The 24,134-nt window shown below is 42.0% G+C and overlaps 1 protein-coding gene across 1 annotated transcript in view; it reads left to right on the forward strand.

Annotated features, from left to right (window-relative positions):
* PLB1 (phospholipase B1) overlaps positions 1-24,134 on the forward strand; it is a 173,219-nt gene that overhangs the window by 41,293 nt on the left and 107,792 nt on the right. The window contains exon 3 of the mRNA XM_070379301.1: positions 6,541-6,726. Within this exon, the coding sequence (XP_070235402.1) occupies positions 6,672-6,726 (55 nt within the window). The 5' untranslated portion in view covers positions 6,541-6,671. The remainder of the gene's footprint in view (positions 1-6,540; positions 6,727-24,134) is intronic.

Below are 24,134 nucleotides of genomic sequence, written 5' to 3' on the forward strand. Positions count from 1 at the left end.
GTTTTAGTTGGTATCTGCTAGTGCGAGGTCTGTGCCAAGTCTCTCTGCCTTGAACTTGGCCATTCCTGGGCTGTGGTAGACAGGGCAAGTGCCCTGGGTTCTACCCTGAGTAGCTGAGCAACTGGGCAAATTCCTAATCCTCTTTGGGTTTTCATTTCTTATTGGTAAAACTGGCCTAAAATTTCCATTGCTGCAAGTGTTCTGGGGTGACTCAGCCCTGCAAGATGAGTGGGAAAGAGCCCTGGACTTGAAACAGGGCCTACAAGCCCTAGCTCACAGTCACAGCCTGGCCCTCTACTTTCTTTGCCTCACTCTTCTCCACTGTACGGTGGGGGTGGAGGGGACTGACGAGATGGCTGCTAAGGTTTAGGTGCCCTCTGACCAGTTCTGACCTAATCCCTGCTGCTTTGCTGCCTCCGGGTGGGATCCTCCCTGGCAGGGGAAAGTACGTCACCAGCAGAGATGGAGCAGGGCATCCTTCTTTGGTCCGCTGGTCCTCCTGAGATGGAGCCATGGAGGACAGCATCTCCCCTAAAGGTTAGTGGGTGCCCCAGGTCTGGGCTGTGAGGCAGTCAGTCTGGGTGGTCTGCTCAGACTCAGTGCCCAGGAGGGAATGGTCACGTTGCCAGACTCTCCTGCCAAACTGGGTGCATGCGCCAGAGGCTGCCCTCCACCAACTCACCATCAAGAAGCTTCCTGGATTTCAGTGGGCTCATCTCTCAGTCATGCCAAGGAGAAACTAACAGACATGGAGGTAGAAGCCTTGGGTCAGAACCTCCTGTTTACAACTTACTGGTTGGGTGACTTTAGTCGTGGCTTTTAACCCCCATGGATATAACTGGTATTAAACGAGATAACATTCATTTATGAGCTGGATTAGGAAGACTCCTGGCACCTAGTAGGTGCTTAGCAAATGCTGCTCAAGTCTTCACCTGGGTGTAGGTGCATATGGTGTACAGATGGGGAAAGGCATTGACAATCCCTGACGCCCAGCCCTGCTTGGTGTGGCAAAGGTGGAGGGGAAGGCGGGGAAGAGGTCTGGGAGCAGTCCTGGCTGATCATTTCAGGCTGCAGATTGCCCCATTGGCTCCCTCAGTGTTGTGCAAGTACTACCATCTTCCATGTGCTGGGAGGCGTAGAGGCTGGGAAGCACTGGGGGGTCTGGGGGGCTCAGCGTCTGGAGATGGTGGATGAGAGAGAGGAGAGAGGAACAACAAGTGTGTGACTTGAGGATGTCAGAGTTCATGCTGGGGATGCCTCATGCTCCCCATCTGTAAATACTAGTCAGAAGATGCCTTTCTCTGTGCAAAGGGCTGTGTGGAAGGGGGTACTCTGTATGCTTGAAGGAGGCAGCTCATCTCACCGTTTCCCCAGTTGCCATGCTCCTCTTCTTTGTATTGCGTGTAAGAATGGAATTCATGCCATCAATTTCACAGATCAGGAACCAGGAAGAAGAAAGGCCTGCTGGTGAACTGTAACCCACACAGCCTGGAACTCAAGGACTGGGCATCTCCAGACACCAGGATCTGGCCCTGTCCCATCTACTCCCTGACCTCAGGGGGAAATCCCAGAGCTTTTATCTAATATGTTCATGTGGGTTTCCTCTCTGGAGAGGCTGCCAGGTCAGTCTGACTTTGCCAGCATCCATAGCTTGTTCTGGCATCAAGCCGCATCCCCTGGACCTTTGGTTCATCCAGAACAGCAGAGATGAAGCCTCTTCATCCCTCAGTGCTGGGCACTAGGCAGGCCTGGCTCCACTAGACTCCATCACTGAACTTGATGCCCAAGTTCCTGTTTAATTTAGAATGTCCGAGGGTAAAGCCAAGGCCAAGGTATTTTTCTTTCTTTCTTTTTTTGGCTGCTCAGCATGCGGGATCTTAGTTCCCTGTCTGGGGTTGGAACCCACTCTCCCTGCATTGGAAGCATGGGATCTTAACCACTGGCCAACCAGGGAAGTCCCCTACAGGTATTTTTCTTAGAAAGCTCTCCAGGTGATTCCCTTGTGCAGCCAGGCTTGAGAACCACAAGGTGGGAGAATAATGGTATGACCTGGGGGAAGGCCATGGGCTGAGTGCCTCAATATTGCTTCTCCATTATTTTTCCCATCCTGCTACACGGTATTGGAACATCATGCCTCTCTTCTCAGTGTTCTATTCTAAAACAGAACGTATGTTCCCTTCATCTTTTCTATTCTGCAGTATTGAGCTGATCTTTTTATAGCAGTCTTGGTTTCTTTCCTTTTTATTATTTCGTTCATTCATGTATTTGTCCAACATTGAATGAATACCTGCTACAACAGGCAATGTGCCAGCGGCTGGGGACATAGCAAAGGACAAAGAGGTCAGGTCTCATGAAGTGAAGTGTGCATTCTACTGGGATTTATCCTCTTGTTCTTTCTCTTTTTGTATTAATAAGGCTGTGATACTTGAAAATCATATTTTTTTTCCTAGACCTCCATTGCTGGGCCCTTTTTCATTTTGTCTCTTACTGATTCACTTCTTAACTGAACTCTTATCTTTAGTATATTGACTGTAAGAAAATCCTCTGCCCCAAGCAAACTAAATCTGCTCAGTCACTCACACTGGACAGTGTTTTACCGGTGTGTGTGTACACATAGGCTTGTGTTTTGTATCCACAGGAACACGCGTCTGGGTAACATTTAGGTCTGGAGATGCCTAATCCAAGCCTCCTTTTACTTCTGTGACCAGGAAGGGCTAGGAGAACATAGGTTTGGTTAGACCAGTTGTCGCTTTGCCCTTGGAGAATATCCAACCAATGAATGAAGATTTGTTGAGGGCCTTGTACATGCAAGACATCGAGCTAGGTGCTCTGTGGGGAGGGGTTCCAGGAATGCTAAGATGGCAGGAAGAGAAAGCCCCAACCTCTCCCTCAGGAAACCCACCAGGATCATGGGACCATTTCCATGCAGGACTGAGTGACACAAGGCTGTCATGGTGAAGGCCAGTAGGTGCTTCAGAAAAGCCAGAACTTGAGGCAGACACTTCCCAGGGCCTGACATCATCTGTGCAGATTATTCTGAAATGGACACTCCTGGTTCCACCCCTCCCACAGTTCTGACGTGTACCCTTCCTCTTCCAGCTATGGACCTTTTTTAGAACAGGCCCCAATGGGTACTTATCCTAAATAACAGGCACACACTTCCACCTCATTGCCAGAGTGTACCTAGGAGCCAAAGACTAGATTTTCCTTTGTTGAAAGAATAATTTTATTTACTCCTTGCTCACAACCATCTAAAAGCTTGGTTTGTACTTTCTTCCCAAGGCCCAGATCTAATCACAAGTATGGCAGGCTTCCCAGGCAGCGCTAGTGGTAAAGAACCCACCTGCCAATGTAGGAGAGGTAACAGACTTGGGTTCCATCCCAGGGTCAGGAAGATCCTCTGGAGAAGACAATGGCAACCCAGTACAGGATTCTTGCCTGAAGAATCCCACGGTCAGAGGAGTCCATGGGGTCCTAGAGTTGCACGTGACTGAGCGACTGACTCTTTCACTTTCCACTATGGCTTCTAGCTCCTGGCACATGGGAATTTGGGGTAGCTGTATCCTTCCCCAGAGGGAAAAACAAATCAGCTTTCTTTTTTGTGAAGTTTAGGGATTTCTTTGTGGATGCAATCAATTACTCTCTGAGGTAGTGGTTTTCTTTCTTTTTTACTGTGATCCATGTTTAGAAATGCATATTGTAATATTGTATCACCAGGTTTACTTGAAATTAAAGTTTCTTAGAACATTACTTATCCTTACTATATACAATACACTCCATTACATTATATTCTTCTCAGTTTTTTTAATAGGATTATCATCCACCAAATAAAATTCATGGGGTAATAATAGATTATAACCCTCCAGTTTGAAAAATACTCTTCTAAGGCCAGTGCCCCTTTAATCCACCCAGGCCCTGTGGCCGAGGCTTGGTCTAGCGCCCCCTTGTGGATTCTTGGACAACAGCAAAGTGAAAGTGAAAGTTGCTCAGTCCTATCAGACTCTTTTCGGCCCCATGGACTCTCAGTCCACGGAATTCTCCAAGCCAGAATACTGGAGTGGGTATCCTTTCTCTTCTCCAAGGGATCTTCCCAACCTAGGGATCGAACCCAGGTCTCCCGCATTACAGGTGGATTCTTTACCAACTGAGCCACAAGGGAAGCCCTTAGCTTTTTCAGCACCAAGAACTAACAGCAAGCACATAGCTTTTTCAGTCACCAAAATGCCTTCTGACCAAGGCATGGGCTGCCATCCCTGAAAGATTTGAATTCCTAGGGCTGTGCCTTTCCCTAAAGGAACATCTGCTGAATGTTGCTAAAATCTGAAATGGAGCACCTTTTCCAATCTCTAGGACATGTCCTCATAGGATATTTTAGTAGCGAAAATCAGAGAATAAGTTTATAAGTTTGGCAAGTCCTTTTCCCCTTGTTTTCACAGCTGCTAACAGGTCACAGTCCATGCTAAGAGTCGGACACGACTGAGCAACTTCACTTTCACTTTTCACTTTCATGCATTGGAGAAGGAAATGGCAACCCACTCCAGTGTTCTTGCCTGGAGAATCCCAGGGACGGGGGACCCTGGTGGGCTGCCGTCTATGGGGTCGCACAGAGTCGGACATGACTGAAGCGACTTAGCAGCAGCAACAGATCACAAAAGGTCATTGGTGCTAATTAGACTACGACGTGTGAAGAACACACCACAGAGGGGGACAGGGCGCCCAAGAAATGTTATTTCCCCAACACCACACAGCTGATGAGAACTCCCTGATGCACTGACAGGACTCAGAGATTTTTTTTTAATCTAAGAGGTAATTCAGTATACAAAAATGCTTCACAAAGGTTCAAGATGGTTTTAAATCACTTCTCAGTTTTTCTACATGGAAAAGGGGTGAGAGATTGGTACACATATCACTCTAGTTGGGTCATAATGGTCATGCAGAGAAGCAGTAAGAGATGGAAGGGGGTGCATGGACTCTGGGCTATTTCTGTCCATTTCTCATCATGCTTGCCACCCCACCTGCAACTGACCTAAGCATGAGTGAGGACCTGAACACTCATGCAGTCCAAGCAGGTTCAGGGATGCTCCTCAAAGCTGATGGTGGCCTGGAGCTGACTCCTGGACTCCTAACATTGTCATAGAATGGGAGCTTTGTGTCTCTCATTGAGCTTATGGGCAGATTGGTGAAGACAACAAGTGTCACGGACTTCCCTGGGCAGTCCAGTGGTTAAGACTCCATGCTTCCACTGCAGAGAACATGGGTTTGATCCCTGGTCAGGGAACCAAGATGCCCCATGCTGGGCAATGAGGCCAAAAACTAAAAATAAGTTAATAAAACAGAGAACAAGGGTCAGATGCTCAGAAGTATCTATGCTCAAATGACCCCTGCAGACTCATCTTGGGTTTACTACTTCTTCCTTCTCTGCCTTGTGTGCCACCCTCTGCCAGGCTCCAGGTCCAGTGGACGGCCAGCTGGTCAAGTTGAATCAGTGCCTCCACACCCCTGGTGTGACCTGACACCTTCGTGTCTCCCAGAGGCTGAGCCTTTGGCATGGCTAAACCTGTGGTCACCCACAAGCCACATTATTCTGAGCAGGTGAGGAAGGAAGACATGTTAATGTCTGGAAGTCAGAAACAAAGGGGCCACCCACTCTGTCTTCACTTTATACTTAAGACAACCCAACTATGATTTTATGCAATTGAGGAAAATGTCAGCAGATCAAGACTTGAGGCTGGATGATAGAAACCAGCTCAGTCTCCTGGTTAGATCTCAGGAGCCAGGCTTCTCAGCCTTGGTGCTGTTAGGGTGGCCATAATGCAAGGATGATTTAAATACATCTGTTTTATTAACTATGGGCCACCATTCCTTGATACTTGCAGGAAAAAATTTCAGCTTCACCCTCAAGACTATTTTGTCACCCATGCTTTAAATTCCAGCTCCATCTGCTCAGCTGCCTAGACCCAGCCCAGTATTCTGGCTTCGTTTGCCCAAAGGAAGCTTCTGGTTCTATCCAATGAGCTCCATGGCTCATCTCTTGGCTTACATCTGTCAGTTCAACATGCAGCCAGTAAGTGTGTGGCATGCACTTCAGCCCCACACTCCCGACCACCATGGCTCTGGGAGTGGGGGGTCTGAGAAAACCTCTCTGCACCAAGCAAACCAGGGAGCCCGTCGGCGCTCCTGAGACACTGTGGGAACGCATTGCACACTCAAAGACCTCACATTTGGAGGTGGCCGTTTGCTTTACAAATGTTACAAGGTACTTTCAATCCTCTCACGGCTTTCATTTCCATAACTCACAGCAGAAAAACTGGGGCTAACCTAAAGGATGACCCCAAGCTCTGACCCAGGATTCTAGCTCAGCACCTTCCATTTCTAGTGCCCGGACACTAGCAATTTCTGTGCCCTCCATCCTGGAAGGCCACTCGAAGGGGGCTATGTGGTCCTGGTCTTCTGGTGCCTTTGCCTAGAATGTGCCACCCATCTTTGACCCATCTACTTTGAGATGTCTTCTGCCTAAATGTTAATATTTATCATTTACAGCTGGCCACGGCCCCTCTCAAAGGTGAAGACAATAAAATTTATGACTGGCGCTCTATCAGACAACAGAGGAGCATAAAAGCCACAGGAAGAGTGAGAGCCCATTAGTCTGCAGACATCTGGAAGGTTCCGGCATGGGGCTGCTGCCCTGCACTTTCCTCCTGGGGCTGCTACTGCTTCTGGGGCGAGGTAAGTCCACTTTTTGCTCATCGGGCAACCAATGGCTTGGCCCTGCAGGTGTCCCACGTCGCTTCGCTCAGAGCTTGGGAGAGGAGCAGGCAGATTGCAAAGCAGAGATTTGAGTGCCTACAGCTGTGGGGAAGAGGCGGGTCTTGGAACAGGAGAGAAGGTGCAGGCGGGCTGCAGCCCCGTTGGGGGGAAACAAGCAGTGGGGGTAGGGCCCTGGCTGCTCCTTCTCTGTGCTGTGTGGTCTTGGGCAAGTTCTACCTCCTCAGACCTTGATTCTTAACATGGAGATATTAATACCTCTGCTACCACTAATGGTAAGCCCATTTGTATGATCGCATGGGCTTTGCTTGTTTTTTTGGCTGAAAGGGGAGAGGGAGGCAGATTTGATGGCCCCATGCTTTTTAGGGATACTGGCCCTGATTGAAATGAGAGGTCGCCCAGCCAGGGCTCTGGACTCCTCAGAGCTAATGGTTAGAAGACTGGGCCTCTGCCCCTCTTCTCCTGGCCCCTGGCTCTTCCTTTCTCCCTTTGTCTAGAAAGGCAGAATCTCTTAAATCTGAAGTAGACCTTAAAGATGACTTTTTTACCCTCTCCAAATGAGAGGCCTGGGCCCAGAGTGGGAAAGCCCTGGAGCCCCCTGACGGAGAGGAGGAGATGGGGACAGAGGCCAGGGCCCACTGGCGTCCAAGCCCTGCCTCTGCTAATTACCTAGGACATGTCGCCGCTTTCTCAGAGTCTTTGGGGTGGGAGGTAGGTGTGGTGGTGGAAGATGGTACCTGCTCAGCTCCCTGTATGGGAAGACTGCATTTTCCTGACTACTCCTGAGGCCTAGGAATCTTTATTGACCATTTGAATTCCTCTTTTTTGAAGTGCCTATTCTTGTGTGTTTCCCATCTTTTTCCCAAATGTTTGTCCTTTTTCCTACTTTGTTTTAGTTTTTAATATGCACTGTGCATTTGCTGTTCATTTGGTATAACCAAAAATATCTTCTGGGCACTTGTTTTTCCAGTCTCTTTATAGAGACTTTAAGAGAGCAAAATTCTAAATTTAGAGGGAAGTAAATTCACCAGGAAACCCCAGAGAAAGACCACCCAAGTGAAAACAATTGGAGGCATTTATTCTGAGGTTTGGAGAAGGCAATGGCACCCTACTCCAGTACTCTTGCCTGGAAAATCCCATGGAACGGAAGAGCCTGGTGGGCTGCAGTCCATGGGGTTGCTAAGAGTCAGACACGACTGAGCGACTTCACTTTCACTTTTCACTTTCATGCACTGGAGAAGGAAATGGCAACCCACTCCAGTGTTCTTGCCTGGAGAATCCCAGGGACAGGGGAGCCTGGTGGGCTGCCGTCTCTGGGGTCACACAGAGTCGGACACGACTGAAGCAACTTAGCATTCTGAGGTTTCTTCCCAGGTGGCACAGCGGTTAAGAATCTGCCTGCCAATGCAGGAGACGCCAAGAGACGCGGGTTCCATCCCTGGGTTGGGATGATTCCCTGGAGAACGAAATGGCAGCCCACTCCAGTATTCTTACCTGTAAAATCCCCTGGACAGAGAAGCCTGGCAGGATAAAGTCCGTGGGGTCACAAAGAGGCAGGCACGACTGAGCACATCAGTGAGTTACTCTAAAGTTGCTATGGCCAGGAGGCAGCTGCTATCATTTGCATTGGGCAGAGATGCCTTCAAGGCAGGCAGAGGAGTGGGAAAGCTTGATGACCAAAAAGAAGGTTTCAGGGGTGCTCTGATTGGCGGCAGTTGCCAGAGGGAAAGTAGCTGCAGGTGGCCAACTGGAAGGCAGGCCCGAGGAAACATACTCGGCTTCTCTGGTTCGTCCTGTGTTGGAAGCAGAGACAAAAGTAGGGGTAATGTAGACATGCACCAGGTCCTGACTGTCCTAGGCTGATTGCTGCGGGAGTGGTGGTGGGGCTTCCGTGCCTGTCTACTGCAGATGTGTAGGTCAAAGTTGTATTGTCAACTATGGTCTGGCTGTTGTCTGTTTGTATATTACCTGTCCATTTCTAAAGTTTTTTAATCTTTTCTGGTTTGTGCTTTTTGTGTTGTCTTTAAGAACTTCTCTCTGGTCTCTAGGTCAAGAAGATATTATCCTATATATCCTTCTAAAAATTTTATAAATTTGCTTTTTTCCATGGATCTTTTTAAAGACATCCAGGATTGATTTTTGTGACTAATGTAAGAGGAGAACCATCCCCTCTTTTTTTTTTAAATTGCACAGATGTGTCCAACTGACTCTTTTTAACCCCATGGGCTGTACAGTTCATGGAATTCTCCAGGCCAGAATACTGGAGTGGGTAGCCATTCCCTTCTCCAGGGGATCTTCCTGACCCAGGAATTGAACTGGAGTCTCCTACATTGCAGGCGGATTCTTTACCAGCTGAGCTACCAGGGAAGCCCTAGTGGCTTTTTTTTCCCTCTCACACAATGTCTGATTGTCTCAGCACCATTGAACAGTTGGTTGCTTCCTCACCTCTGTTCACATATAAAGGATTCACAAGTGCCTGCATCTGTTTGAAATCTGTTTTGCTTTATTGGCTGCTTTGTCTATTTTTGTGCCAGGAGCACATTATCTTAATTCTATAGGTTTATAGTAAGCTTTATTATTGGGAAAAACAAGTCTATTTTATCTTCTTCTTTAAAAGTGACTTGGCTTTGAACTTTCATACAAATTTTACTATTTGTCAATTTCTACCCCCAAAAAAACCTGTCAGACTTTTGATAGAAATTGCTTTTAATTCTACAAATCAAGTTTAGGGGAAAATAAATATCTTTACAATAATGAGTCTTCTTTAATGTCACTCAATGCTTCATAGTTTTCTCTGAGGTCTTGCATATGTCTTATTCATTTTTTTTCTTAGTTATGTGATTCTTTTGGTGTAGGATAAATGGAATGTTGAATTATCATTTTGAAAATGTTATTGATATATAGAAATAAATTTTTATTTTGTACCCAATTAAACTCTTGGGCTTCCCTAGTAGTTCAGACAGTAAAGAGTCTGCCTATAGTGCAGTTTGATCCCTGGGTTGGGAAGATCCCCTGGAGAAGGAAATGGCAATCCATTCCAGTATCCTTGCCTGGAAAATTCCATGGACGAGAAGCCTGGCAGGCTATAATCCATGAAGTCGCAAAGAATTGGACACAACTGAGCGACTTCACATGTACAAACTTAAAAATTTTAATAAGTTATCTATATTCTTTTGAATTTTCTGTAGATGCAATCCTGCTAATGAGGACAGTTTGGTTGCTCTTTTTTCAACCTGTATACCTTTTCTTTCTTTAGCCTTACTGTGCTGGCTGGTGCCTCCAACTACTATTTTTTCATAGCATTGATGGTTGGAGGCACTCTTGTCTTATTTCCAAGTTCAAAAGGAAAGTGTTTTTAATGTTTCATCAGTACGTGTGGTGTTTGCTACAGGCTTTTCTGTAGGTACTCTTTATGAGATGAAGAAAGTTCTATTTTATTCCTAATTCGCTAAGAGGTTTAAAAAAAAAATCGTGAGTGGGTGTTGAATTTTAGCTAATGCTTTTTTTGCACTTATTGAGATGATTGCATGATTTACTCTAATATGGTGAATAAGTTAATTGGCTTTGTATTATTTTGTTCATTTTTTTTCAGTCATTGCTTGTTAGATTTACCAAAGACCACACACTGCATTTATTTTCCTGCCTCTTTAATCCCTTTTAATCTACAATAGTTCTTTAGCCTTTTTTCCCTGCTTTCTTTTTACTTTATATTTTGTGTTCTTAAAAAATTGAGGCTTGCTGTTTTGTGTACTGAAGTTTGAATTTTTCCAAATTGTTTCTTTATTGCTACAGTCAGACTAAACTCTTCAGGTAGAAATACAACATAGATTGTGTTGTGTCCTTGATATGTAACATTTAGGGATACATGTGATATTAGCAAATATTTTCATTAATGTTAAATTCGATAATTTGGTTAAGATGGTGTCTGCCAGATTTCTCCCTTGTAAAGGTACCTCCCCATGTGATTTATAATTTTTAGGGAGATACCAAGTGACTGTTCTTATAACTAATGGTTTTAGCATCCACTGATAAATTTTGCCTGAATTATTACCATGGTGAGTGTAGGATGGTGATTTTTAAATGTCTATCATTTCTTCTTCTACTGTTAGTTGGCATTCCTCTTTAAAAAAATTCTCTCCTAAAAATACCCCATCCTTTTAGATTTATCTTTCATAAAAGATAAAATGGACTTATGGATTCTTTTTTTAATCAGTATGTTATAACCCAGCCTTGTGCTTACTCATTTTGATGCTCAAGTTATTGGCCTGTGAGAGCCTCTCCAAGCTGACTTCTGTTTCCTCATCAATTTTTAAGCACTTCTAATTTTATGGAACAAGTTATTCAGACTAATCTATTTTCCCTATTTCAGCCATGCAGTTAGCAATGCCTTTAAGATGTTAATTGATAGGGGATTTTATTTAGATCCAGGTGCTAGTGGTATTCATTGCTGCTGGAGTGTCATTATGTCTAAGCTCTCTCAGCGCAGAGCTCAGAAACATAGTTTTCTCTTTAAAAAGATGTGTTTATACAGATATCTCTACTTTTACTTAGGTTAGGGTTTTATCTCCTTGTTCTATTCCAGACTTGTATTTTCCTTATCCCGCAGTGCAAACCAGCTTTACAAAAACTCGATACATTTGTTCATTTGTTGAATCCTACAGTACATATATATCCTACAATATTTGAATTAGTACAATAGTACACCACAAACAAAATCTTTGTTTTTTTGTCCTTAGACTGTTCTGTTCCACTCAGGGTATGTAATCAAAATATTTTGATCAAAATCACTTGTAGTAACTCTTTTCTTCTCTCTGTGTGCTTATCTATTTGACATATAATATTGTTTCTGTTTGGGTTTCTCCCATTCTTGTTGATTTTACTTTTTTTTTTTCAAGATTTTTTTTTTTTTTTGATGAGGACTATTTTTAAAATCTTGATTGAATTTTTTACAATATTGCTTCTGTTTAATGTCTTGTTTTGCTTTTTTTGGCCATGAGGTGCATGGGATCTTAGCCTCCCGATCAGGGATTGAACCCATACCCACTGCATTGGAAGGCAAAATCTTAACCACTGAACCACCAGGGAAGCCCCTCACTTTATTTTTTGAATATATAAAACATTAACATGGTTCAAGAGTCAAAGCTATGTGAAAAGATATACTCAGAATTTCCATTCCTATCCCTAGCCTTTCCATCCCATTTCTACCTGTCCCTGTAGGTAACAGATTTAATTATTGTCATATCCTTTCTATGTTTTGCTTTGCAAACATATATTATTTTTCTTCTTGCACAAAGATAAACTATTATAAATTTCTTTTTCATCCTGTTTTTTTTTTTCATTTAACAATGTATCCTGAAATTACATTATATCTGTTCAGATATCTTTTTAACTTTTTTCCCAACTATAGTATATTTCATTGTATACCACATGTATTCAGTCAGTCTCCCAACATGAGCATTAGGTTGCTTCCAATATTCTGCTATTTTAGGTAATGCTGTCATGAACAATCATGTACATGTGTCTCTTTTATGTTTTTGGAGGTATAGCTTAGGGTAAATTCCTAAAACTGGGATTTCTGGGTCAAAGGATAAGTACACAAATGGTTAGATATTACCAAAATTTCCCCCAGCCATAGGGATTGTACCATTTTACATTCCCATTGGCTATATATATATATATATATATATATGAAAATGCCTACTTCTCCATAGCTTGACAATAGAATATATTGTCAGGCCTTAGAATTCTTGAAATGTCATAGATGAGAAGTAGTATTTTAGTTAAATTCTCTAATTGCAAAGGAAGATGTCTTTTAAAAAAAATCATATATTTTCAGGTGCCAAAAAGCAATGAAAGGGTAAGTTCCAAAAGTATCAACACTTTTCAAGTCTCATGCTTGCGTCATGTTTGATAATGTCCCATTGACCAAAGCAATTCATATGGCCAACCCTGGGGTTTAAGGAGTAGAGAACTTAACCTCTCCTCTCGCTGGGAGGAACAGCAGCGTTATATTGCCAAGTGACATACATTCAGGGATAGGAAGAATTTGTGATTATTTTGCAATCTACTTTACCTACTTCCTTGCTCTTGTTTTCTAGGATTTTCATAGCTATTTTTGCATGTTTATTTTTCTATATGAATCTTAGAATCAATTTCACCTAGCTTTAGAAAAAAAGAAAGGTATTGCTGTTTTATTGAAATTGCCTTAAATTTGTAAATGGAGGAAAATAGGCTTATTTAGAAGCCTATTTTATCTTATATTATTATAAATGTCTTCCATTATATTTGCTAACTGAGCCAGGCCATATATTGGGGTATATGAAGGTTTTTAATTTTTATGTTAATTTTATACTTTATATCTTGCTAAATCATTTTATTGTTTGAATTAGTTTTAACACTGATTCTCTAGAGTTTTCAAGGTTATTCTCACATGATCAATAGTTTTCCTTTCTCTGACTTTACTTTTCTGATTGCATTGTCTGCTGCTCCAATACAGTGCTAAACAACAAGGGAGATAGTGGGAATTCTCATTTTGCTCCTGACTTTAGTAGAAAACAAAATTTCCTTGTTCAGTTAGATGATGGGCTTTGGGAATTATACATACATACACATAAATTATGTTTTGTGTGTTCACATTTAGGAAGTATCCACAAATTTCTGTTTTCTTGAGTGTGTTTATATTTATCAGAAATGAATGTTAAAGCTGTTAAAGGTCTTTTCAGCTTCTATGGAAACATCTTTTTCCTTTCAGATTTTTGAAAATTGGTTTCATTTTTCAAATGTAATTTACATTTAGTTCTCTATCAAATTTGCAATGTCACTTTTAAAAATGTTGTGTTCCTATAAATGTCCTCAAATTTGTCTTTTATTTAAAAGAACACAGCAGTTCTATAATTTTTATCTATAATTTCAGTCTTCAAAGTTTTTGATCTATTTTCTGCTTTGTTTTTTTCTGCTAATACTTGTTCCTGGATATGTTGTTTGTTTATGTGCTTGGTTGCTTTTTAGTGTGTGATGCTTTAACTCCTTGAAAAACTAAGGTTCGTTGAGGCCCAGGATGAAGATGCCTGTCTTCAGAGACTATGAACATTACCTGTCAGGCACCCGGGGCACTACCAGTATACCCTTCAAAATAAATTCTTGGTGTGAGGTTCAGTAGAACAGCCAAGCCCCATGCTAAGCACTGCACATATATAACAACTTCCCTTTAAGCTGGGTGTACTATTATCCTCATTTTATAAATGAGAAAACTGAGACTCAGAATTTAAATAACTTGCCCAAGTTCATCCAGCTAATAAGCACCAAAGCCAGAATTCAGTTCTGAGTCCACAGAAAAGGCCTTTCACCATCTTCCTGCATCACGATAGAGCCCAACGGAGGAAAGAACCAAACCAGAGGTTTTGTTCAAGCTTTAAAATGGACTCAACAAAACCCATATGAAAACAGATTCCTGTTCTGAAAGTTTCAATTTAGAAAAGTTTTGATTTAGAAAATGGAAACATCCCTATCTCAAAACTGCAATTTGCTAAAGCAAGTTGGCAAGGAAGCCCTATGCCTAATAAAATACAATTTTCTCTAGAATTTCACTTTCCTGGCAGGGGTCAGAAGTTCTCCAGGAGACTGTCATACTAATAAATGAAGGCTCTTGGCTTGGTAGCACACCCAGGCCAGGCCTGTCGCTGCAAAGCCAAAGATGGGAACTGGGTGAAGTCATTCTGTGAGGAAAGGAATGCCTCTTTTATTATTAGAACAAGTAAAGTTAGTCAATATTTGTTTTACAAGGGCCTGCAGTCCTTCCTGGCGGTTACCAGTACAGTCTTCTAGAAATAGTCTCTTTCCAATTAACAGAAAGCAACCTTGGAGGAGTTCTGGTTGGACCAGATCCTTTCAGTTATTGATGGGAAAGGGGCAGGGGGACTTTCTCAAGTCGCCTGTCTCGTTGGTGCAGAGCCATCCCTGGAGCTTTGGTGTCAGACTCTCTCCTCTACAGCAGATGCCTGAATACCTAGTCCCACCCCCGCTTCAACTCACACACTTGCCTCCAAATTCCTGCCCTGAGTAGTAGGCACAGGTATGGGATTTTCTCTGGGGGCTCAGGAGTCCTACTTTTCTGGAATGTCATCTGCACCGTGTAGATATTGAAGACTTTATCATCACTCATCATTTTCATCTAGTCGCATTTTTGCTACTGTCAGTTAACTGTCTGAGCACCCTTCCAAGAACCCAAGTAGGGCTGAGCCTGGTTGGGAAATAAAAAACCAAATGTAAGGAAGCCTCTGGGGAGAGAGAACTGATCTGCATAAAATCACTGGAGAAGAATTAAGCACCAAAATAGGTGCAAGTAGATGTAATAAAAGCAACAGGATTCAGAGAACTGAGAGATGAATGTGGGCTGGAGAAGTTTCATGTGGGAGTTGAAACTCAGTTAAGTGCTGAGGATGAGTGGGATTAACGTAAAGACAGAGGAACAGGGAGGGCATCCAAGTGGGGGAAACAGCATACCCAAAGGCAAAGTCAGGGCTCAACGTGATGGGTTTGAGGAGCAGGGAGCAGGCCTGCCGGACTGCAGTGCAGGGTTGGTGTCGGGAGGCGACAAGTTAGGTAAAGTGCGATTTTGAAATCCTTCAGTTCAGTTCAGTCGTCTCAGTCGTGTCCAACTCTTTGCGACCCCATGGACTGTAGCACACCAGGACTCCCTGTTCATCACCAACCCCCGGAGTTTACTCAAACTCATGTCCATCGAGTCAGTGATGCCATCCAGCCATCTCATCCTCTGTCGTCTCCTTCTCCTCCTGCCCCCAATCCTTCCCAGCATTAGGGTCTTTTCGAATGAAATTTCAAATTTGAAATCCTTAGATGAGAACAATAGCGTATCAGAGTGTCTTAAGACTTAGAGACTTCTAAAATGATTTAATCCAAATCTGTTATTTTACATTTTAAAAAACTAAACCCTATATGTAAAATAGATAAATAACAAGGTCCTACGGTATAGCATTAAGTAAAAATGTTAGTTGCTCATTAGTGTCTGACTCTTTGCAACCCCATGGACTGTAGCCTGTGAGGCTCCTCTGTCCATGGAATTCTCTAGGCAAGAATACTGGAGTCGGTTGTCATTTCCTCCTCCAGGGGATCTTCCCAACCTGGGGATCGAACCCAGGTTTCCTGAATTGCAGGCAGATTCTTTATCATCTGAGCTGCCAGGGAAGCTTGGGAAACTATATTAAAATCATGTAATAAACCATGTTGTGAAAGAATAGGAAAAAGTGTGTATGTGTGTATAACTGAATCACTTAGCTGTACACCAGAAGCTAACATAACATTGTAAATCGACTATAGTTCAATTAAAATTTAAAAGCTCAAAAAACTAAGCCTTAGAGAGTGACTTTAAGTGACTGGCTCAAGGTCATGTAACAAGCCTAGGGTTCGGATTTGCTGTATTGGGACGAGGGAACTATTCAGTGTTTTTCAGCAGGGGAGTGGCCTAATGGAAGTGGTCCTCTGGGCAGGATGAGCCTGCTGGCTTCAGACATAGAAGGTCACAAGCTGAAAGAGGCGACAGGCTGGTGAGTCAGTGGGCCTGGCTCCTAGAAGAGGCCCCGCATGGTGTGTGCTGGGCTCTGGCAAGCCCTGCTTTCCTCCTGGCTTAGGCAGCCATTTCCTCTTACACCCCTGCGTCTCAGGGAGAAGCAGTGGTCCTCAGGCAATGGTCCCTTCTTCACACAAGCAGGTGGTTTTCCAGGAACTCCAAGCCCTTCATAGATCCATGAGCTTGAGAATAAAGCAGCTTTCCAAATGGGAAAATTCCCTTGGGATTCCATGATTAGCATCCAAGCAATTCACAAATGCTTTGATGATTTCTCCCAAAAGACCTAAGGGTGATGTGAGAAAGGCAAGAATTTTTCTTCCCATTTACCTGGTAGGAAACAGAGAACTGGAGTGAAGGCCGGAGAGTCAATGGGGACAGGTCCGAGGGGTCCTGAGTTTCCATCTGGGTCTTCAAGTCTAGACACTTTGATTCTAGGAATAGCCTCTTTGTGATGCCTCAGAGCAGTTTTCAGGCATGAGTTAAATCACCAAGGTAAACGTGAATTCTCTAGTTATATGAGGAAATCCCAAAACATTGAGACCGGAAGGATCTGAAAAATGGTCTATGCTTGGTCATCTCTCTGATATTGAAATTTGAATAATCACAGCTACAGTTACTGAATCTCTACCATGTGTCAGATGCTGCACTTTGTGTTTCCATGGGTTTAATCCTGATAGCAACTCAATGAGGCAACTGTTATCAACCTTATCTTAAAAGTGAGGAGATGGATGTCTGGAGAGATCGACCAGACCAAGGGTGTCCAAGCTCCTAACACCTGTCTGATGTGTGTGCCACACGCTCACCTTGGTCCTCAGCCTCTGCCTGGACCAGGTGCCCTGAGTGGCCCTTTTTATTCAGGTAGCCCAGGCTATTCTGCCAGGGGACAATCTGTCTCCACCGGCCCTGTCCTGGTTTGGGGGTCATGTGGAGCAACACCATCCCCCTTGGTTTTCCAGTCCTTTCAGATACTGAAGGAAGTTCTCATATATCGCCCCTACGCTTCCCATTTCTGGTCTTCCAGAGCGTGTTTTTAAATGATACCTGACTATTCTTCAATGTGTCCTACCTGTTCTTTGATCTTCTTTTCTTCTTTCTTGTCTTCTTCAGATTAAATATTTCTATTGTTTCAGTTGCCCCATGCTATCCTGCTCAGTGTTAGCTTGCTGACTATACAGTTTTGTTATTTTGGCATTTGATTATAGCATGCATCCCTGTCCTATTAAAGTCCAATTTAAATAAATGAATGGGCTTCCCTGGTGGTTCATACGGTAAAAAATCTCCCTGCAATGTGGGAGAAGGTAATGGCTAACCCCTCCAGTATTCTTGCCTGGAGAATTCCATGAACAGAGGAGCCTGGTGGGCTATATCAGTACTTGGGGTTGTAAAGAGTTCGACACGACTAAACGACTAACATTTAACCATTTCCCAGATAAAGGGAAAAGCTCACACAAGTGTAGCTCCATTTGCTCCGTTCAAATCTGCTCATGTTACATATATTTTAAACTCTACACTGTATTCTTTTTTTTAAAATTATTTATTTATTTGACTGTACCAGGTCTTAGTTGAAGCATGTGAGATCCAGTTCCCTGACCAGGGATCAAACCTGGGCCCCCTGCACTGAGAGCACAGTCTTAGCCACTGGACCACCAGGGAAGTCCCCTTTTTAATTTTTTTTTATATCAAGTTTGGTAAACTTTTTGTCTGTAAAGGGTCAGATGGTAAATGTTTGGTTTTGTGGATCATGTCTGGTCTCTACCACAAGTTCTTATTTGTTTTATAACCCTTTAAAATGTAAATATCATTCTTGTCTAGTGAACCATATAAAAATAAGCTGTGGGCAGATTTGATCTACGGGTCATAATTTGTTGACTTCTGTTTTATACAGGCAATTTTATCTTGGATTTACCTCCACATTTACTCTCTGTGTACTTTGTTTCTTTTTATATTACCCTGCTTCCACGTGGGTTCATCTTCCTTTTAGCATTTTAAATACATCATTCCACTGCCTTCTGGCCTCCACCATTTCCCATAAGTCAGCTGTTTACCATAATGTTGGTCTCCTATACATTAAAAGTTGTTTTTCTTCTGTTGAGTTTTGTTTACCTTGGCTTTAATCTACATCTAGACACATCAGTTATTACAGTTGATGTGTCCAGGGAAAATTGTGTTTTTCTTACCTGAAGTGGTTTTTTTGTTTGTTTGCTTTTGTTTTTTCCCTGCTTCTTTGATCTGTGGCTCAATGTTCTTCATCAAATGTGAGAAATTTTTAGCCATTATCTCTAAATCTCTTAATTTTCAGCCTCCCTCTCTCTGCCTCTTCTGGGACTCATTATCTGGTTATTTTGTATGCTTGACAATACCCCCACACTTCAGATGCTCTATTCATTTTTCTTCAATCTCTTTTCCTCTGTATTTTTCAGAAAGGTACTTTCTATTGATCTATCTTTAAGTTTAAAGATTCTTTTCTTCTGCCATCTCAAGTCTGTTAATGAGACCATCTAGTAAATTTTTCAGTTATTTTAATTATCATTTCTGGACTTTTTTTATATAGCTTCTATTTGTTGAGTCTCTAATCTTTTTTTTTTAAAAATAATTTTTTCTTTAATTCTTTGAACATATATATAATAGCTACTTTGAAACTCTTGCCTGCAAAACTCAACATCTGGGCCCACTCAGAGCCAGTTTTCATTGGTTTCTGAACTAGTTTTTCATTGGCTAGTTTTCATGGAAAACTAGACATGTCTGATAAAATTTAGCATTCTGCTTTATTTTTCTGAGGATTGTTGGTTCATTTTTCAGTTTCTTGCCTCAACTTAAACTGCTTCCTTCACAGAAGGCAGACACTGATGTCTTTGCTCAGTTCTTTCTTTTCTTTTTTTAACCTGGCATTCCATGAATCACCCTAGGTTTTCATGATTAATGATTTTGAAAAAGATAGTGGTGGCCAAAGACCTTGAGTTTCTAAGGCTCTGTTTATTGGTCTATGTGTAGGGTGGGGAAAGAACACAAATTTGCAGCCAATTCTTAAGTTTGTTTTCACTTAAATTTTATGTGAATTGTACAAGTTGTTTGTATATTTTGGAAATTAAGCCCTTGCCAGTCACACCATTTGCAAATATTTTGTCCCATTCTGTAGGTTGCCTTTTTTGGTTTTTTGTTTTATAGTTTCCTTTGCTGTGCAGCTTGGACAGCAAAGAGATCCAACCAGTCCATCCTAAAGGAAATCAGTCCTGAATATTCGTTGGAAGGACTGATGCTGAAGCTGAAACTCCAATACTTTGGCCATCTGATTCTAAGAACTGACTCATTGGAAAAGACCCTGATGCTGGGAAAGATTGAAGGTGGGAGGAGAGGGGGACGACAGAGGATGAGATGGTTGGATGGCATCACTGACTCAATGGACATGAGTTTGAGTAAGCTCCATGAGTTGGTGATGGACAGGGAGTCCTGGTGTGCTGCAGTCTATGGGGTCACAAAGAGTTGGACACGATTGAGTGACTGAACTGAACTTGCTGTGCAAAAGCTTGTAAATTTGATTCAGGTCCCATTTCGTTCATTTTTATCTATACTGCCTTGGGAAACTGACCTAAGAAAACATTGATACGATTCATGTCAGAGAATGTTTTTCCTATGCTCTCTTCTGGGATTTTTGTGGTGTCATGTCTTATGACATCTTTATGTCGTGTCTTTACATCTTTAAGCCATTTTGAGTTTATTTTTGTGTATGGTGAGAAGGGTGTTCTCTGACTTCATCAATTTACATACAGTAGTCTGACTTTTCCAACACCACTTGCCGAAGAGACATTTTTCCATCATATATTCTTGCCTCCTTTGTCAAGGATTAATTGACTATATGTGTCTCGGCATATTTTTAGGCTCTCTATTCTGTTCCATTGATTTATATGTCTGTTTTTGTGCTGATACCACATTATTTTGAGTATTGTAGCTTTATAGTATTGTCTGAAGGAGGGTTATGCCTCCTGCTTTATACTTTTACTTCAGGATTATTGTGGCAATTCTGGATCTTTTACAGTTCCATGTCAATTTTAGGATTATTTGTGAAAAATGTCATGGGTAATTTGATAGGGATCACATTAAGTCTGTAGATTGTTTTGGGTAGTATTGTCATTTTAACAATATTATTTCTCCCAATCCAAGGGCATGGGACAGCTTTCTATTTACTTGAATAATTTTCAGTTTCCTTTATTAATGTTTTATAGTTCTCAGCATATAAGTCTTTCACCTCCTTGGTCAGTGTTAGTCGTGTCCAACTCTTTGTGACCCCACGGACTGTAGCCTGCCAGGCTCCTCCACCCATGGAACTCTCTGGGCAAGAATACTGGAGTGGGTTGCCATTTCCTTCTTCACCTCCTTGGTCAAGTTTATCCCTAAGTATTTTTTAATGCAATACAAAAGTTTTTTTTATTATTTAACATTGTCTCTCCGATATTTCATTGTTAGTGCAAAGAAGTGCAGCTGATTTTCATATGTTAATCTTGTATCCTGCTGCCTTGAGAATTTATCAGTCTAGTAGTTTTTGTGTGGAGTCTTTAGGGTTTTCTACATATAAAATCATGTCACCTGCATATAATGACAATTTTACCTCTTCCCTTACAATTTGAATACGTTTTATTTCTTTTTCTTGTCTGATCTTTATGGCTAGGACTTCAACCACTATGTTGAATAGAAGACGTGGGAGTGGGCATCCTTGTCTTGTTCCAGATTTTAGCAGGAAGGCTTTCAGCTTTTCACTGTTGAATATTATATTGACTGTGGGTTTGTCGTAAATAGCTTTTATTATGTTGAGATATGTTTCCTTTATACCCACTTGTGGTAAGAGTTTTTATCATGAATGGATATTGAATTTTGTCAATGCTTCTTCTGCATCTATTGAGATGATCATGAGGTTTTTGTCTTTTATGTGGTATATCCCATTGATTGATTTGCCTATATTAAAACATCCTAGTGAACTTGGGATGAATCCCATTTGGTTGTGGTGTGTGATCTTTTTAATGTGTTGTTGAAGTAGGGAAAACCACTAGACCATTCAAGTATTACCTAAAAAAGATTATCCAGTGGAAGTGAGAAATAGATTTAAGGGACTAGATCTGATAGATAGAGTGCCTGATGAACTATGGATGGAAGTTCGTGACATTGTACAGGAGACAGGGATCAAGAGCATCCCCAAGAAAAAGAAATGCAAAAAAGCAAAATGGCTGTCTGAAGAGGCCTTACAAATAGCTGTGAAAAGAAGAGAAGCAAAAAGCAAAGGAGAAAAGGAAAGATATAAGCATCTGAATGCAGAGTTCCAAAGAATAGCAAGGAGAGATAAGAAAGCCTTCTTCAGTGATCAATGCAAAGAAACAGAGGAAAACAACAGAATGGGAAAGACTAGAGATCTCTTCAAGAAAATTAGAGATACAAAAGGAACATTTCATGCAAAGATGGGCTCAATAAAGGACAGAAATGGTATGGACCTAACAGAAGCAGAAGATATTAAGAATAGGTGGCAAGAATACACAGAAGAACTGTACAAAAAGATCTTCATGACCGAGATAATCACGATGGTGCGATCACTCACCTAGAGCCAGACATCCTGGAATGTGAAGTCAAGTGGGCCTTAGAAAGCATCACTACAAACAAAGCTAGTGGAGGTGATGGAATTCCAGTTGAGCTATTTCAAATCCTGAAAGATGATGCTGTGAAAGTGCTGCACTCAATATGCCAACAAATATGGAAAACACAGCAGTGGCCACAGAACTGGAACAGGTCAGTTTTCATTCCAATCCCAAAGAAAGGCAATGCCAAAGAATGCTCAAACTGCTGCACAGTTGCACTCATCTCACATGCTAGTAAAGTAATGCTCAAAATTCTCCAAGCCAGGCTTCAACAATACGTGAACCATGAACTTCCAGATGTTCAAGCTGGTTTTAGAAAAGGCAAAGGAACCAGACATCAAATTGCCAACATCCGCTGGATCATCGAAAAAGCAAGAAGGTTCCAGAAAAACGTCTATTTTTGCTTTATTGACTATGCCAAAGCCTTTGACTGTGTGGATCACAATAAACTGTAGAAAATTCTGAAAGAGATGGGAATACCAGACGACCTGACCTGCCTCTTGAGAAACCTGTATGCAGGTCAGGAAGCAACAGCTAGAACTGGACATGGAACAACAGACTGGTTCCAAATAGGAAAAAGGAGTACGTCAAGGCTATATATTGTCACCCTGCTTATTTAACTTATATGCAGAGTACATCATGAGAAACACTGGTCTGGAAGAAGCAGCTGGAATCAAGATTGCCGGGAGATATATCAATAACCTCAGAGATGCAGATGACACCACCCTTATGGCCGAAAGTGAAGAGGAACTAAAAAGCCTGTTGATGAAAGTGAAAGTGGAGAGTGAAAAAGTTGGCTTAAAGCTCAACATTCAGGAAACAAAGATCATGGCATCTGGTCCCATCACTTCATGGCAAATAGATGGGGAAACAGTGGAAACAGTGTCAGACTTTATTTTGGGGGCTCCAAAATCACTGCAGATGGTGATTGCAGCCATGAAATTAAAAGACGCTTACTCCTTGGAAGGAAAGTTATGACCAACCTAGACAGCATATTCAAAAGCAAAGACATTACTTTGCCAACAAAGGTCTGTCTAGTCAAGGCTATGGTTTTTCCTGTGGTCATGTATGGATGTGAGAGTTGGACTGTGAAGAAGGCTGAGCGCCGAAGAATTGATGCTTTTGAACTGTGGTGTTGGAGAAGACTCTTGAGAGTCCCTTGGACTGCAAAGAGATCCAACCAATCCATTCTGAAGGAGATCAGCCCTGAGATTTCTTTGGAAGGAATGATGCTAAAGCTGAAACTCCAATACTTTGGCCACCTCATGCGAAGAATTGACTCATTTGAAAAGACCCTGATGCTGGGAGGGATTGGGGGCAGGAGGAGAAGAAGACGACAGAGGATGAGGTGGCTGGATGGCATCACTGACTCGATGGACATGAGTTTGGGTAAACTCTGGGAGTTGGTGATGGACAGGGAGGCCTGGCGTGCTACAATTCATGGGGTCGCGAAGAGTCAGACACGACTGAGTGGCTGAACTGAACTGAATTCAATTTGCTAATATTTTGTTTAGAATTTTTGCATCTATATTCAACAAAGATACTGGCCTGTAGATTTCTTTCTTGGTGGTGTCTTTGTCTGGTTTTGGTACCAGGGTAATGGTGGTTTCATAGAATGTCTTTGAGAATACTCCCTCCTCTTCAATTTTTTGGAAGAGTTTGAGAAAGATTGGTATCAGTTCTTCATTGTATGTTTGGTAGAATTTTCTGTGAAGCCGTCTGGTCCTAGACTTTTGTTTGCAGGGAGCTTTTTTAGTTATAGATTTTATTTCACCTCTAGTGATCTTTCAACTTACCTATTTCTTTAATTTTTTTTTCAAATTATCTATTGATTCAATTTTGGTGGGCAGTGTGTTTCTAGAAACTTGTCCATTTCTTCTAGGTTGTCAAATTTGATGGCATATGATTATAACGTTTCCTTATGTTTTTGATATCTCTGCAGTATTGGTTATTATGTCCCCTTTTTCATATCTTATTTTGTTTATCTGGGTTCTCTTTTCTTCTTGGTGAGTCTGGACAGATGTTTGTCAATCTTGTTTACCCTTTCAAAGGATCAGCTCAGTTTTATTGATTTTTTTTTTTTTCTATTTTTTAAATCTCTATTTTATTTATTTCTTCTCTGGTCTTTATTATATCCTTCCTTTTGCTGACTTTAGGTTTTGTCT

The sequence above is a fragment of the Bos mutus genome, chromosome 11 (assembly GCF_027580195.1).
Source record: "Bos mutus isolate GX-2022 chromosome 11, NWIPB_WYAK_1.1, whole genome shotgun sequence".
Taxonomy (NCBI): domain Eukaryota; kingdom Metazoa; phylum Chordata; class Mammalia; order Artiodactyla; family Bovidae; genus Bos; species Bos mutus.